Consider the following 14,479-nt stretch of genomic DNA (forward strand, 5'->3'; position numbering starts at 1 on the left):
GGTTTGGTTATTTATAGCAAACTGAAAATAGTTAACTCTTACCTGAAATCAAGTTAAGGTGCATTTAATGGTGAGTTAAAAGTTATTGTATTAATTGGCTGTAGCGGCTTACTATCCCCGGCTAATGGTTAATTGGAAGTGTGGTTCATATAAGCTAAAGATAGCTTATTAGAGAAGTGTTATTATTGATTTGGGTTATTGTAGCGAACTGACAGGAGTTAACGTTGAGTTGCATTTAGTGATGAGTCTCAAGTGATAAGAGTTACAGCGTTAATTGGCTGTAGCAGCTAACTAGCCCTGGCTAATTGTGAATAGGAGGGTGTGGCTGTCACTTTAGCCGAAGTTAGCTCCACTTCCTCAAGGTGCCGTCTACACACACCGCGCACACCCGCGGCCCTGCAGCGTGTCTGTGGGAGACAGCAACCCGTCAGTGTGTGGGAGGCTCGAATGGAAAAACTTCATTGAAAGTTGCCTAATCAGTGCGGTGGGTGTCGCCATTCAGTCCTACGTAGGAGGCGAGTGATCCGGCCAGTTTAGTTCACCAGAGGCGATGCTCGGTTCCTGTCGTGTCGCAGCGAGGAGGTGGGGACGCCGCTGCCAAAGTTTAATATCAGTGAAGTCAACACAGCAGATGTGCGACAGTTAAATCGGTCCGCTTTGCGCTACCCCGCTGGTTGTGTGTTTTTTTTGTTACACGCTTCTGCTGCTGCTGCCGGTGCTCTCCTGTTCCCCCGATGACTTCCTCTTTCTCGGCCTGGTTTTGGAGCGATAGATTCTGGCTTCCCGAAAATGTTACATGGGCGGACCTGGAACATCCCCCACCTGGTGAGGAGTATCCCCGGGCGGGAGACGTCCTGTACGCCCTGCCTCTGTCCGCCGGGGTGTTTCTCCTGAGGCTGCTGTTCGAGAGGTAAAACACCGCCGGGACGAAATGTTACGGAAGTTTTTTCCTCCGCGGGTCCCCCGACTGTGCGAGCGGCTCATGTTGCATCTGTTGATCATAAAGGAAAAAGACGCTAAAACAGCATGAACACAGCGGGTCTGAAGTTGACCCTAGCCGGTTCCTTTACGAGGATAAACACTGATATAGTTTTAATAAACATGATCTTTGATAGATCGGTCACATTTTGAAATGTACCTGGACGCGACAGGCAACAAACTGCGTGAGAGCACAGGTGAGAGGTTCAAGCCCTATGGGAAACTGGTGAACAAGTCAAATGTTGTTAATTGCAGCTAATCAGTTCTATATGCGGATTTATATTGTCGTAGTTTAAATAAACACACGATCTTTGATAGATCAGTCAAATGTAATACTAATTTAATACTATCTGGACACGAGAGTCCACAAACTGCGTGTGTGAGAGCCACAGGTGAGAGGTTCAGGCTCATGTGGACAATGTGGATCGTACAGGAAAAGAGAGAACACCCCTTTAACAATATAAATAAAGTGTTTGATAATATAATATCTAGTATTTTATCTTGTATGTTTTCTTTTTATTCTATTTTAATGGGCATCTACAGGATGGCTTCGAACAGAATGTCACTGTACCAGTGCAGGGACAATAAAATGATCTTCTCTTATCTGAAGATAGCAGCTCTAATGTTGACCCCTTGCAGGTTCCTATGTGAGCACAGGTAGTGTCGTAGTTTAAATCAACACAATCTTTGATAGATCAGACAAATTCAAAACCATCTGGATGCTAGAAAGAACAAACTCTGTGTGAGTGCACAGGTGAGAGGCTCTCTTTCTCTTTGGGAAACTATCAAATAAAACAAAACAAAGGGTAGCAAGTCAAAGGTTCTTAAGTACAGTTAATCATTTCTATATGAGGTTATACAATGTCATGATTTAAATCAACATGTGAAGAACAAGCTCTGTGTGAGAGCACAGGTGAGAGGTTCAGGCTCTCGTGGAAACTGTTGATCATAAAGAAAATGTATGTATATATATATATATATATATATATATATATATATGAATATAACAACTCTAATGTTATTCATCGCAGGTAATCATGTCTATATGAGGATATATACTTTAAAATATAAAACTATCTGAACACCAGAACGAACAATATCTCCGTGGTCTTGTTATGCATCTTTATCTAAAATCCTTCAGTTGCTATTTTTGCAAATATAGTTGAAATGAAATAAATCCCTTTTAAACAAATTGTTGTGGATAGTTCAGCTTTGTCTCCTCGCATAACCTGTTTCTGTCTCTTATAAGATGAGAAAATAATTCATAGATCATTCCTGGTTTTGTCTCAGCCTCTTATTTAACACTGTTCTCATTCCTGCGAGGTGATGACATGAAAACAACTCCTGTGGCTTATGGCGCATGTTTACCTTCCCCAGCAATGACAGTTTTTTCATAAATAGCTAAAGAGGAAAAGACAGAAGCTGCATATAATAATTGCACAGTCAAAATCCTTGTGTTACTTTATGGATTTAAAAAAAATGGTCTGTGCTGCAACGGCAACTGAGCCAACACCAGTCGTGTAAAGAGCAGCTTCATTTCAGCAGGAAAATCACCGCTGCTGGGGGAAGGCCCTGAGCGCAGTGTGTGCCTCTATTCATTCAGCGGGTTTCCATGTTGTGGAAGCTCCTCCAGATAAGTGGGGGGTTGTTAGATTGAGAGGTAATAAATGGCTCAGAGATGGAGCTTGAACACTGGTTAACTCAGCCAGATGATCTTGTGACACACATCACTATTTTAGTTAGAGGCAGAACTCCCATCTCTGCTGTTTAGTCTAGGTGCTACATTCCCCAGGATTCCTGCTTTCTTGCGCTGGCCTGTCTCCTAGCTGTAGCCTCTATTGCGCTAGCTTTCCCTCCCATTAGGACACACACATTCACAGATATACTCACACACACACGTCAAACATAACTTTGTAGGTTCAACTGCGAAAGCTCAACGCATCATGTCTGTTGGCAAATCTTGTTTTATCGTCCATCTGTTTCTGAAAGTATTTAACTTCTCTCTCTGACTCTCTCCTTCCCCAAATGTCTCACTCCCGCAACATCTCTGTCCCCTCCCTGCCCCCACCCTCTCTCTCTTTTCTCCCTTTCCTTTTTCTTTTTTTTGCCTCTGTCTGTGTGTTTACAGGCTGGTGGCCAAGCCCTGTGCCCACATACTTCAGATTCAGGCGGGAGTGCCTCGACAAGCTCTGCCCAACGCTGCCCTGGAGAGGCTGTATCTGTCCAAAACGGTACATAAGGCCCACGTTTGTCCTGTAGTCCATTCAAAGTTCCTCTGCACACTGCAACACTGGTGTTACTGCTTAGGATCACAGCACCACAGGCATGATGATGTGTTCATTAAATACCTCGTAGTTGTGGGACAGGAATATCTACTGCTATTGTGGTGTTACAAGTAGAGGCTCCGGAAAGCAAGTAATTTGTAATTTCCCTGTGTTGTTCCCCTTAGAATCCAGACACAAGGCAACTGGAGGGTCTGGCCAAGCAGCTGGACTGGGATGTACGGAAAATACAGCGATGGTTTCGCATCCGCCGGAGCCAAGACAGGCCCAGTACGCAGACAAAGTTCTGTGAGAGCATGTAGGTTCTTCCAAAGGTTCCCACTAAACTGCTGAGTCGTACGAATGGAGTTTATGAGTGAACAAAGTATTTATGAAAGGTTAATATATTACTGGTGTGTTTAACCAGTTCGTCTCTTTTCTTTAATGACAGGTGGAGATTTACATTTTACTTGGGAATTTTTATCTATTCCATTCGCCATTTGTGGGTGGTGAGTTGAGAATTTGCATATTATTAGTTTTTTTTGTACCATATGACATTATATTGAAAGGTGCACATGTACTAAGCACACTGTATGTGAGACAGGCTTGAAGGAGAGCTTCACAATTTTTCAAGTCAATTCTAAAACAATTATCAGGCGTTCTAAAGCACCTACAGTTATTGTTTCCATCCACCTGCATTTATGTGTGTTTTTTAAATTGGGGTATTGACCTCAGGAAAAACTGACTGTCCTCCTTGCGGTTGTATACCTTAGCCAACCAGTGCAGTTTCATTCTACATACCATTAAGGTTATGGTGACTTTTGACCAAGGAAATCTTATCTGTTAATCTTGAAATTCAGGTGACAACTGGTCAAAGGTTGAGGAGGTTCTCTCAGGGCAGACTTGAGATCCTGTTCCGTGAGTCTAAGTGAATATTTGTGCCAAATTTGATAGGCTTCTTATGAGGGCGTTATTAAGATAATGCTTTCAAGCGGCAACAAATGGGTGTGAAAGGTCACAGTGACGTTAACCTCTGACCTCCAACAACCTAAAAACATAAAGGTCTCAGGATACTGGCAGGCGCAGGCACAGAGGCAAACAAATCTCAAATATCATGAAAACATTTGTACCCGTAGCTGAAGTGGAAGTATTGGCTTACCCCAAAATGCAACAAAGTGCAGTGGAACCAGCCTCAGTGAAAAAAATCCTGACTTGCATGCAACTTATTTTGAACTCAAGCTTGTACCGAGCAGAAGAAAAGCAGCAAAGTGTGTTGAGCAAAGAGGAATCTGTTTCATTGATAGATGAAACAAACAGAAGAGCGTTTTTTTTGTTGCCAGTTTTCCGCAGTAGAGAAACTTGAAATAGCGCTCTCTAGTACTAGGTCCTCTTCTTCTGCAGTGGTTTAATGGCACACAACTAGAGAAACGGTACTTTCACCTGTTCATCTGGATGGGCTTTATTCCATTTGAATCGCATAACAGTGGTGGATGGAAACACATTAGTTTGCCTTATCTTTTGCTGATTAAAATTTCTTTAGGTAAAAATTTTTGGCCTTTGAAAGTGAAAATCCAAAGTCCGCTTTCTGTGCAAAAACTTTAGCTTAAGCAAAAACAAGCTTTCAGCAGACAAAGTTCTTTGTTTTTAAGTTGGTCAATACTGTCTGTTTATCATGTAGAGTTTCATTGAGGGATTGTAACATAGAGGGAATTTGGTGCTTAAACATTAAACTCAGTCAGTACATCCAGATAAACAGAATGTTACATTTTAACAAAAAACAAGGACTGTCATCCCTTACACAGGAAGGACAGCTGGAATAGAGTTCAGTAGAGCCAGAATGAAATTAAGGAATTATAATATCATGTATCCTATATTAATATGAGCACCTGATCATTGTTGTGCTATTTGTAACTTCTCCTTAAATCTCACATATTTATCTATTTTTTTTCCCAGTCGCCGTGGATGTGGAATACCAGAATATGCTGGCACAAGTTTCCTTTTCAGGTTTGTTTCTTTTCTTTAATCAACTCAACAATCATTATATTCATCTGTCTATACTATCACCAACCAGTTCAATGCCATGATGTGTGCAGATCAGCACAAATAAATATTTGTTTAAGCTGTATTTTCTCTTTTTTTCCGACCCCCCCCTCCCCTGTAGGCGCTGAGCCCTGGACAGTACACCCACTATATAGCTGAGCTGGCTTTCTATTGGTCGCTGATGTTTTCCCAGTTCACAGACATAAAACGCAAGGTGAGGCAACATCGGCTAAACACAACTCTATTGTGCGGCCTTACAGGAGCTCGGCTGAATGCTTGATGCACCCCCTTTCAGAGCGGATTCGCCGGTTTTTCTTGTTACCTTTGTTTCGCTTACCCTTTTTTTTAAGTTTCTTTGACAGAGTATTTACAAACTGTCAGACCAGTTCCTGCTCCCGGCTTAATGCACGAGAATAGAGCCGTGATCGTGTGCTCTGACAGAACAGGTTAGACGATGAAATGCTGCAGTGCCGTAAAGATACGACACTCCTTACACATGGTTTAACAGCGATGTGTCGTACCAGTATCGACACAATGTCTTTCAGTTGTGATATTCTTATTGAAAGAACAAAGACCAACGAGTGAGGAGGATTCTGCAACCAGCCTCGTCTCATTGCTCATTTAGCTGCAGGTGTTTTTATGAGTTTGCACATCTCCAGTGGCTGAATGCGTCCCTTTAACATCCTTTTTCCTTTCTGTCATCCCCCTTCACTTCATCGATGACAGGATTTCATGATCATGCTTGTCCACCACATGGCCACCATAATCCTCATCACCTTCTCCTATGCCAACAACATGCTAAGAGCTGGTACTTTGGTCATGTGTGTGCACGATGCATCTGACGTCTTCCTTGAGGTAAAGCACTCAGTACAGGATATTTTTGTGTGATTTTTTTTTTTTTTCTTTTTCTTTTTCTTTTCTGTTTCTTAGTTTGTAAGCAGGATTACACAAAACCTACACAACCAATTGCCATTACATTTTGCAGAGGGGTGGGGCATGACGTGAGGAGGAATCTGTTCATGTTTGAGGCGGATTCAGGATTTTCCGTGAGAGATGAGGGCGTTTCTCAACATTTTCCTTGGTTACTCACAGAATGATTCATGGCCCTCGATGAAACCAAAAAAATCAGGCATGATTAGTTTAGGGGACTTATAATTAAGATTGTTTATTTTATTTTAGAAATTCAGATCTAGTTCCTTTAAATGTGGTTTCATAAAGGGAGTGTTGGCGTGGTTACGCACTCTACTGAATGCCATTTCAGTTTTTCTTTTAGTTGCTCCATGAGGCAAATTTGAGAGGGTTCTGAGTTGTTTGACAAAATGTATGTGTATACAGTTGTGAGCATGTAAATTATATAATTGTGTATTGAGCTACTTCTGGTTCCAGTCTGACAAGATAGCACATCCATAACTAGAAGGGCACTAAGAGAGAGCATGGCTCTGCAGAGCTGACGCCCTATCTTGCAATGTTAAAGAAAATCCTGAATCCGCCCCCATAATTGAATCAACACTAAAACATGATGGGTTCTTTCTTTGGCCCACAGCCCACCCTTCAACCAAGTCAGTAACAACCAACGAACAAACAGCAATGAATATAGCACGAGTTTGAATATATAGTGTATATGAATACTGTTTACTGCAACTTGGAGATATTGGTTTGATATTCTATCAGTGTGATTCATTAAAGCCTTCTTTATTTCCCAAGGCAGCCAAGCTGGCTAACTATGCCAAGTACCAGAGGCTATGTGATGGCCTGTTTGTGATATTCAGCATAGTTTTCTTCATCACTCGACTTGTCATCTATCCTTTCTGGTGAGACACACACAAAAGCATACCAGATAACCGGCCTTGTTACAGTTGGTTAGTTTCAGAATCTGTTACCACTCCCATTATTCTGTGCAAGCCCAAAAAGAATTAACCAAAATAAAAAAGATTGATAACTCATTATCCAGGTGCCCTTTGAAGGCTACTACTTAAAATGTACAACCAAAAGAATGACTGTTTTTTTGCATAAGAAGTGAATATTACATTTATAAAATAAAACAAATGTTTAAATGTTTAAAACAAGTTTAAACAACTTGAGGTGATATTAATATCCTGAAATAGATTGCACAGAAAGAAGCTGAGAATTAAAACTATTTATAACTTAATTAAGGTTCTGCTATCAAGATCAAGGTTTCCGATGGGAGGGATGATGTATTTTAAACCATAATAATAATAATAATAATAATATATTGAAGGCTCTAGTAACCCGTTTGTTTGTCTGTATTTGTTGTAGGATTGTTAACAGTGTTCTGTTTGAGAGCTGGGAGATCGGCGGGCCCTACCAGGCCTGGTGGCTGTTCAACGGGTTGCTGTTGGTCCTGCAGGCTCTTCACATCATCTGGTTCTACCTCATTGCTCGTATTGCCATCAAAGCCATATTCAAGGGAAAGGTTAGTCTGAGATTCTTGATCTTGATGGCTACAGGGCGGCATTGTGGTCTGTCAGGGGCTCCTTTTACTTTGGGCCAGCCTGAACTGGATTGACAAATAAATCATCGTCCTGAGAGAATGAATAACTGTAGTAACCTGTTTCATAACAGTATCCTCAGGTTGAAACTTTTTTTTTTTTTTTTTTTAAAGATTATTTTTTGGCATTTTTATGCTTTATTGATAGTTTTTAGAGACAGAGTTGAAATGGGGCAGAGAGGGGAGTGACATGCAGAGAACGACCGCGGGCTGGAATCGAACCCGGGTCCGCTGCTGGCCGAGGCCCATGGGGGGGACGCCCTACCAACCGAGCTAAGGGCGCCCCCATCAGGTTGAAACTTTGAGTGCAAATGCTCACTACCTCACTAAAGCTATTTTCAGGCAAGAACTGCATGAAAAGCAAAGTCCAGAAATCTGCAATCTCAAAGTTGTGATCGTAGACATTTTAGTTGTATTGTAACTTTCCTCACAAATCCGATTGTCAGTAAGACGCTTGCATGTTTTATTTTACAGGTGTCAAAAGATGACCGCAGTGACGTCGACAGCAGCTCAGAAGAAGAGATGAATTCCAGTTGCAGTAAAAGTCCGGCAGAGACCCTGAATACAAAGGACAGCAGTCACACTGGGAACCTTAATGGAGAAGCTTATGACCACTGAGCACCAGGAGGAGGATATTTACTTCCAGTGTGGCTTTCACTCAGGCTCTGTGTGCCGGTGAGGCCCACCCTCCTCACTTGACCACCTTCTTTTTTTTTTCAAATGGAGAGGACTGGATACAGATCGGATTTTGCACGGTGTCCCTGTGTCAGGTTTACACTGTGTGAGGTTTACTCCTGCTTTGTGGTGACAGAGGCAGACGGAGACATCTGTGTGGTCTGTCTGCACCTCGCTGTGTGTGTGTGTGTTTGTGTGTGTGTTCTCAAAGTTAGAAACTGCAGCAAGCGTGTGACACTTTGTTTTATACAGAGACGGATTTCATTTATGAATTTGGTCAAATATATTTTATAGCTGTAAATCAAAATCACGCAATAGTGTGTCTGTCTTAATGAAGCCAAGAAATATCTCTTTAAAATGCCAAAGTTGTCTTAATAAACTTCACTGCATCAAATGAATGTGTTGAAGGACTTCGCTCGACGCTGAAATGACTACAACAATGTTTAATGTTAACTATTAATTAGTGCGTTGTGATTAAATGTCATTATTGTCTCGACTAATCAATTGGGCTATAAAATGTCAGAAAAGCAACCACAACGTCAGAAAATAAAGATATTAACTTTCAAACACGCCACAGAGAGGGGTTGCCTCACAGCATCCTGGTTCGAATTCCGGTTCGACCAGTCCTGTGTGTCTTCCTTTGTCTGTGTGGGGTTTCTCCCACTTCCCCCCCTCAGTCAGAAGACATGCAGATTATGAGTATAGATAATTGATGGATGGACGGATAAGATAATATAAGACACAGACAAGCAACCGATTCTCAGCCCCAGTGCTTCAGCTGTAATAATATCATCATTCAGCATTACAATATGTGACCCTGTAGCATCGTGTGGAGAATAGATGGAATAGTCCGTCTTCTTCAGTATCTTATTCTATCGCACTCATCCATCATCTCGAAAACGTCCTCTGAAAAGTCATTGTACTTCAGGCTGAAAGAGTCAGAAAACAAAATGAGGTTGTTAGATTCTTGTTTAAAGATTTTTTTTCTGGGCTTAAAGACTGTATTTAACTTGCTGGCAGTAGTGACTTCTTGTGGTTATGTCTTGTTTTGTCTGCATTTGTTTGTTTGTGGTAGAAGGGTCAGGGATGAATCCATTAAATTGTGGTGTTGGTTCGGATCATGAGGAGAATCCAGGACTTTTTTTTATCAATATAACATTGTGAGATTGGACGTTAAATATTTCCTTTGATTTCTCTGAATAATTCATGGATCTTGATGGAAAAAAAATCACATGTTTATGGGACTGATATTTATGAGTGTTTGAAATTTGCTAAGGATTCAAATAAAAATCCAGTGAATTTAAATGTGGTTTCATTAGGGGACTGTTGAGGTACACGCTCTCTTTTAGTTTCTAATAAAGCTGAAGAAAATCTGACTTACTTCATCTCCTGCATGTTGCAGCTGTCCTCCATGACTTGGACGAGGGCCGGGACGGACACATCAGTCAGGGAGTTGTTTCTCAGCTCCAGGGTCTTCAGAGTCTTACTGGCTCTTACAGCGGCACACAGGTCTTCAACACAGGCGTCCGTCAAATCTGTCATTTCAACACTGACAGAAGAGGAGGATTCTCATGCAGTGCACACTGCAATGTGGTGTTCAAAAGTGATCTAAGGAGAGTGTCTGTGTACTCACTCCAGCTCCTCCAGCAGACATTCTGGATGTGCAACAGCATCCCAAAGATGTTTAACCCCTTGATCTCCGACTTTATTTAAACCCACATTCAGGGACTTGAGTCGAGAAGTTCCACTTCTCAGCAACAAGCCCAGTTCCTTAAAGACCTGCTGTGTTAACTCGCAGCGTGTCAACCTGCAGGGTGAAGCACATAGTATGAATGTTATCTGAATTTCACCTGATATTTGTGAAAGGTGGTTCTTTGATTTGTGGCACTGAAAATCAAGATTGTGACTCAACCCAAGTTTCTCCACTGGACATCCAGGACGACTGAGGGCTTGGCAGAGCAACAGCGCCCCCTCATGGCCCAAATCATTCACCGACAGATCCAGCTCTAACAGAGAGCAGTGCTCTGACATCAAGGTCTCCATCAAATGAGGACAGCACGCACCGGTCAGCTCGGTATCAAACAAACTGGACAGGGAAATGAAAGATTTATTCAAAGTCAGAGAGCATATTAAATTATTATATTAAATATTAAATTAATGATCTCATCCCAGAATAAGGTCAGGGTCTCACTCTCTGTTTAGCAGAGAAAACTAGTGGCTGATCAGTAGATTTGGCGATGAAGGCGAAGGTAACAATGGCCTCATAAAACATGCTTTAGGCTGCTTGAACATGATATCTTAAAGCTGCCTGAACCTCTCCTAGTGTTAACCGGTTGTCACTTGGACTTGAAGATGAACTGATTTGATTTCAAAGGTCACGGTGAACTCAAGGTGAGGAATGCAGACTGAAACTGTTCGGGTTAGCGAGGCGCACAATCAACAGGCAGTGATGCAAAACATCCCAGGAGACACACTGACGGCAGATTTATCATCTGGAAGCACAGACTCACTTGAGGCTCTGGAGTTTACAATGTGGGTGCTGCAGCGACTTGCACAAAGCCTCCACTCCACCGTCACCGATTGTGTTCGTTGTCAGGTCCACTTTCCTCAGCTCGGATGTTCCAGAGCACAAAGCTGCCGATAAAGCCTCCATGGATACTGCAGTCAACTCGCAGCTTCGCAGCCTTTTAATAAAAAACAATAAAGTTGTTTCTCAGATCAATGGTTTGGATATAAATAGACGGTGCTGACAAAATATTACAATTTGATTATAATACAACACTTTGAAAGCACCTACTGGAGCTGCTGCAGTTTGCATTGAGGACTGTGCAGCGCTTTGCACAGTTTCATGAAGCCCAGGTCACCGATCTTATTAAACATCATGTCTAACACACGCAGCTGAGAGGAGCCTGAGGTCAGCGCACACATCAGATCTTCACAGCTCGCCTCAGTCAGTTCGCATCCCAGAAGTCTGGGCAAAAGAAGGAGCAAAATTGTTTTCATTTGTTGAAGAGATTTTGGGCCGTTGAGAAACCTTTGTTATTAGAGAAGCTTACTCTAAACCTTACGTTAAAGTGTGCAGTTTGCAGTCTCGGAGTCCCGCACAGAGCACTTTGAACTTTTCACCTGCGAGGCTGGTGTGATTGAGATCCAGCTCCTCGGTGCGTCCTCTGCTGAGAGCTGACGCCAGGTGAGAGACGGCCCCGGTACTCAAGGTGCTGTTTGACAACCTGAGGGACCCAAGAGCCTCATGTCACATATGATGACATGTGAATTAAATGATGCCAGAATATAGGAGTTTTTACCATGACTTACTGTATCTTATGTGATAAGCTCATAGCTGGAGCCAGGACTTCTTCCTTCTCATCTGTCAAGTCCCTCGTCCTGTACAGATTCAACAGCTTCATCTCACCGAGACAAGACCAGACGTAGTTCAGGGCGACACAGTCCTGGAGGCTTAAGTCGCCATAGCTGATGCCTGTACGTTCTGACGGGGAGATGATCTCTTTCACCAAACTCAGATTTTGGGCTTGATGAAGTAGATGGAAGCATCGATGGTGCCTGTCCTTGTAACATCCCTTCAGTGTTTCCTCTGAGCTGCTTTTAAACCAACTCTTAAAATCCAAGATACGATCCGAGTTAAACTCTCCCAGCAGGATCTCCAGGGGTCTGTGCTGATCTGGCTCCGAGAGCCCTGACAAGAAGAGATCTAGAAACTTTGCGTGACCTTTGTGCTTCTCCAACAGCTTCGCCACACCCTCAGACGCCGACGTGTCCAAAAAGAAAGACATGGCCATGAGGAACTCCTGCATCAGCTGGGAGGGGAAAGAGAAAACACATGCATCTGACTCCAGGTCACCATCTACGTGCAGGAAAGCACCAACAGAGCGGAGTAATGACTGAAAACCAAAGGAGTGGAGTTCCTCTTTGGTGCAGCTTGAATTCTGACTGACGGAGCAATGAGAGGCCATGACACCGAGGGCCTGCACCAGCTCTCTGTTGCAGGCCTCCTTCAGCGAGAGCGCCTGCATCAGGTGAACCAGGATATCTACATACAGCTGAGTCAATGTGTCGGGCAGTTTTTCTCCAGCATCCATCAGAGTTTTGTAAATAGAACAAACTGTCCAACAGAATCTAGGGGAAGTGCAGAAATCATAAAAACCCAGCGTCCGCTCCATGTGCAGCAGTGCTTTGTTAGCAGAAGCCGGGTCAGTGAAGAACCCTTTGAAGTAAGTCTCTCTTTGGGGCTTTGAAAACCCAGGAACCTTCAACCTGGTGCCACTCAGAAACTCCAGGTGTCCTGTCGGCCGGGTCGCCACCACAAAGGCGGCTCCTCTCAGCAGTGATCCATGAAGCAGACTGGATATCAGGCAGGACACTGACACTGCCTGGCTGAGGTCAGAGCAGAGGGTGTGGACGGAGGCGTCCAGGGAAAGTTTGTATTGATCCAGATCATCGAAAACAAACAGCACATCCTCAGGCTTCTGCAGAGCGAGCTGCGTGGACTCAGAGGGAACGGGACTGTGATGGTGCTGCAGTAAAGTCTCCAGGGACAGCTCGTCTTTAAGAGACCTGATCTCCCTCAGCCCGAAGTATAAAACACAGGTAAAGTTCTGAAGGTGTTCTCCTTTGGCCCAGTCCACAACCAGCTTCTCCAGAGCAGTGGTTTTGCCGGATCCTTCTCCACCCACCAGGAGCACGGTCTTGACTTCACCAGACAGAGCGGTGAGGATGGCGTGATCGAGGGAGGCCAGCTGGTCCTCCACCTCTCGGTCTGTCCTCTGGGACACGTACCTGCTGCTGCTCACCACACTGACTGTTTGCTCTCCTCCAAGAAGTGACGGAGTTCTTCTCTGCTTCAGGACATGAGCCAGCACGGCATCTTTGTCCATCGTGTCACTAGGAAGAAACGAGACAACATATAATACGATATGATAGATAGATAGATAGATAGATAGATAGATAGAGTAAGTAAAACAGACATGGCGCTCTATGGACAGAGCGACAAACAGAAAGAGAGAGAGACAAACGGGCGAACAGATGGACAGGAAGAAAGAGACAGACAGACAGACACACAGACAGACACACACACACAGGAAGATAGAGACAGACAGTCAGAGCCATACAGTCAGAGAGACTGTGCGCGAGAGAGACAGACCAAAGAGAGAGAGAGAGAGAGAGAGAGAGAGAGAGAGAGAGAGAGAGAGAGAGAGAGAGAGAGAGAGAGGGAGAGAGAGACAGGCGGGCAGCGAGAGCATGTGAGAGAGAGACAGACACAGAGAGTGAGCGAGAGGGACAGACCAAAGAGAGAGAGAGAGAGAGAGAGACAGGCGGGGAGCGAGAGCATGCGACAGAGACAGACAGAGAGAGTGAGCGAGAGAGAGAGAGAGAGAAAGACAGACAGACAGACAGACAGAGAGAGAGAGAGACAGACAAACAGACAGAACAAGTGACTGTGGGTGAGACAGACAACATGTCCGCAGGTAGATTATTAATGCCGAGTAATAAACTTCCCTCTTTTTAAAGCGGGTTCTTCTCGTGTCTTAAAACACAGATACGATGCTCAACTTGTTTTAACAGTGAAGTTAAATGTAAAGTTACCTTGAACGAAGCGTCGCTGGATGACGATGGAAACGGGTTTGAACACAGACGGTTTATAAAGAGTTTTAAATGGTGGAGATATGATGATCTGCAGCTTCCTGAACATTAAACCACGACTGAGTCAGAACAGGAAGTAAAGTGTGGTTGACATCCGCAGGAGCTTGGTCCCAACCCTTAATGAACAGTCCATGGTTCAAACAACACGGACCTCAGAGTCAACCGCAGTTTGATGAATAAAGTTATAGCAGAAAAAACTGTGGGAAACGCCCCAGTGCATATATTCATTTTTTACTCTTTCAAAAAACTTTATTCAACATTGAATCGCTTACAAACGTCACAAAGTCACACTATGATTATAAACAATAATAATAACAATATACAAATAATGAATAGAATAGTTGTTTTTATCATATTA

At 43.3% G+C, this 14,479-nt stretch overlaps 2 protein-coding genes across 2 annotated transcripts; one reads left to right on the forward strand and one right to left on the reverse strand.

The window, feature by feature from the left end:
- Nucleotides 1–434: 434 nt before the first annotated feature.
- LOC128442764 (ceramide synthase 5) lies at nucleotides 435–9,768 on the forward strand. The gene is made up of 10 exons (XM_053425339.1): nucleotides 435–910; nucleotides 3,107–3,209; nucleotides 3,428–3,558; nucleotides 3,691–3,748; nucleotides 5,193–5,243; nucleotides 5,401–5,493; nucleotides 6,006–6,134; nucleotides 6,984–7,090; nucleotides 7,557–7,713; nucleotides 8,263–9,768. Exons 1-10 carry the CDS (start codon nucleotides 735–737, stop codon nucleotides 8,404–8,406), a joined length of 1,149 nt encoding a protein of 382 aa, XP_053281314.1. The 5' UTR covers nucleotides 435–734; the 3' UTR covers nucleotides 8,407–9,768.
- si:ch73-233m11.2 (NACHT, LRR and PYD domains-containing protein 12) lies at nucleotides 8,624–14,316 on the reverse strand. The gene is made up of 9 exons (XM_053425336.1): nucleotides 14,065–14,316; nucleotides 11,779–13,362; nucleotides 11,532–11,693; nucleotides 11,261–11,434; nucleotides 10,974–11,147; nucleotides 10,376–10,549; nucleotides 10,097–10,270; nucleotides 9,845–10,012; nucleotides 8,624–9,392 (listed from the first exon to the last, which is right to left on the reverse strand). The coding sequence occupies exons 2-9, from the start codon at nucleotides 13,353–13,355 to the stop codon at nucleotides 9,323–9,325; spliced, it is 2,673 nt and encodes an 890-aa protein (XP_053281311.1). The 5' UTR covers nucleotides 13,356–13,362; nucleotides 14,065–14,316; the 3' UTR covers nucleotides 8,624–9,322.
- Between the last annotated feature and the right edge of the window lie 163 nt (nucleotides 14,317–14,479).

Source organism: Pleuronectes platessa, chromosome 6 (assembly GCF_947347685.1).
Source record: "Pleuronectes platessa chromosome 6, fPlePla1.1, whole genome shotgun sequence".
Classification (NCBI taxonomy): domain Eukaryota; kingdom Metazoa; phylum Chordata; class Actinopteri; order Pleuronectiformes; family Pleuronectidae; genus Pleuronectes; species Pleuronectes platessa.

Coding starts and splice junctions, on each gene's coding strand:
- LOC128442764 (XM_053425339.1), top strand. CDS start 735: ATGACTTCCTCTTTCTCGGCCTGGTTTTGGAGCGATAGATTCTGGCTT. Junction 3,559..3,690: donor ACAAAGTTCTGTGAGAGCAT/GTAGGTTCTTCC, acceptor CTTTAATGACAG/GTGGAGATTTACATTTTACT. Junction 5,244..5,400: donor GGCACAAGTTTCCTTTTCAG/GTTTGTTTCTTT, acceptor CCTCCCCTGTAG/GCGCTGAGCCCTGGACAGTA.
- si:ch73-233m11.2 (XM_053425336.1), bottom strand. CDS start 13,355: ATGGACAAAGATGCCGTGCTGGCTCATGTCCTGAAGCAGAGAAGAACT. Junction 11,694..11,778: donor AGCTTATCACATAAGATACA/GTAAGTCATGGT, acceptor TGGGTCCCTCAG/GTTGTCAAACAGCACCTTGA. Junction 11,435..11,531: donor TGCAAACTGCACACTTTAAC/GTAAGGTTTAGA, acceptor TCTTTTGCCCAG/ACTTCTGGGATGCGAACTGA.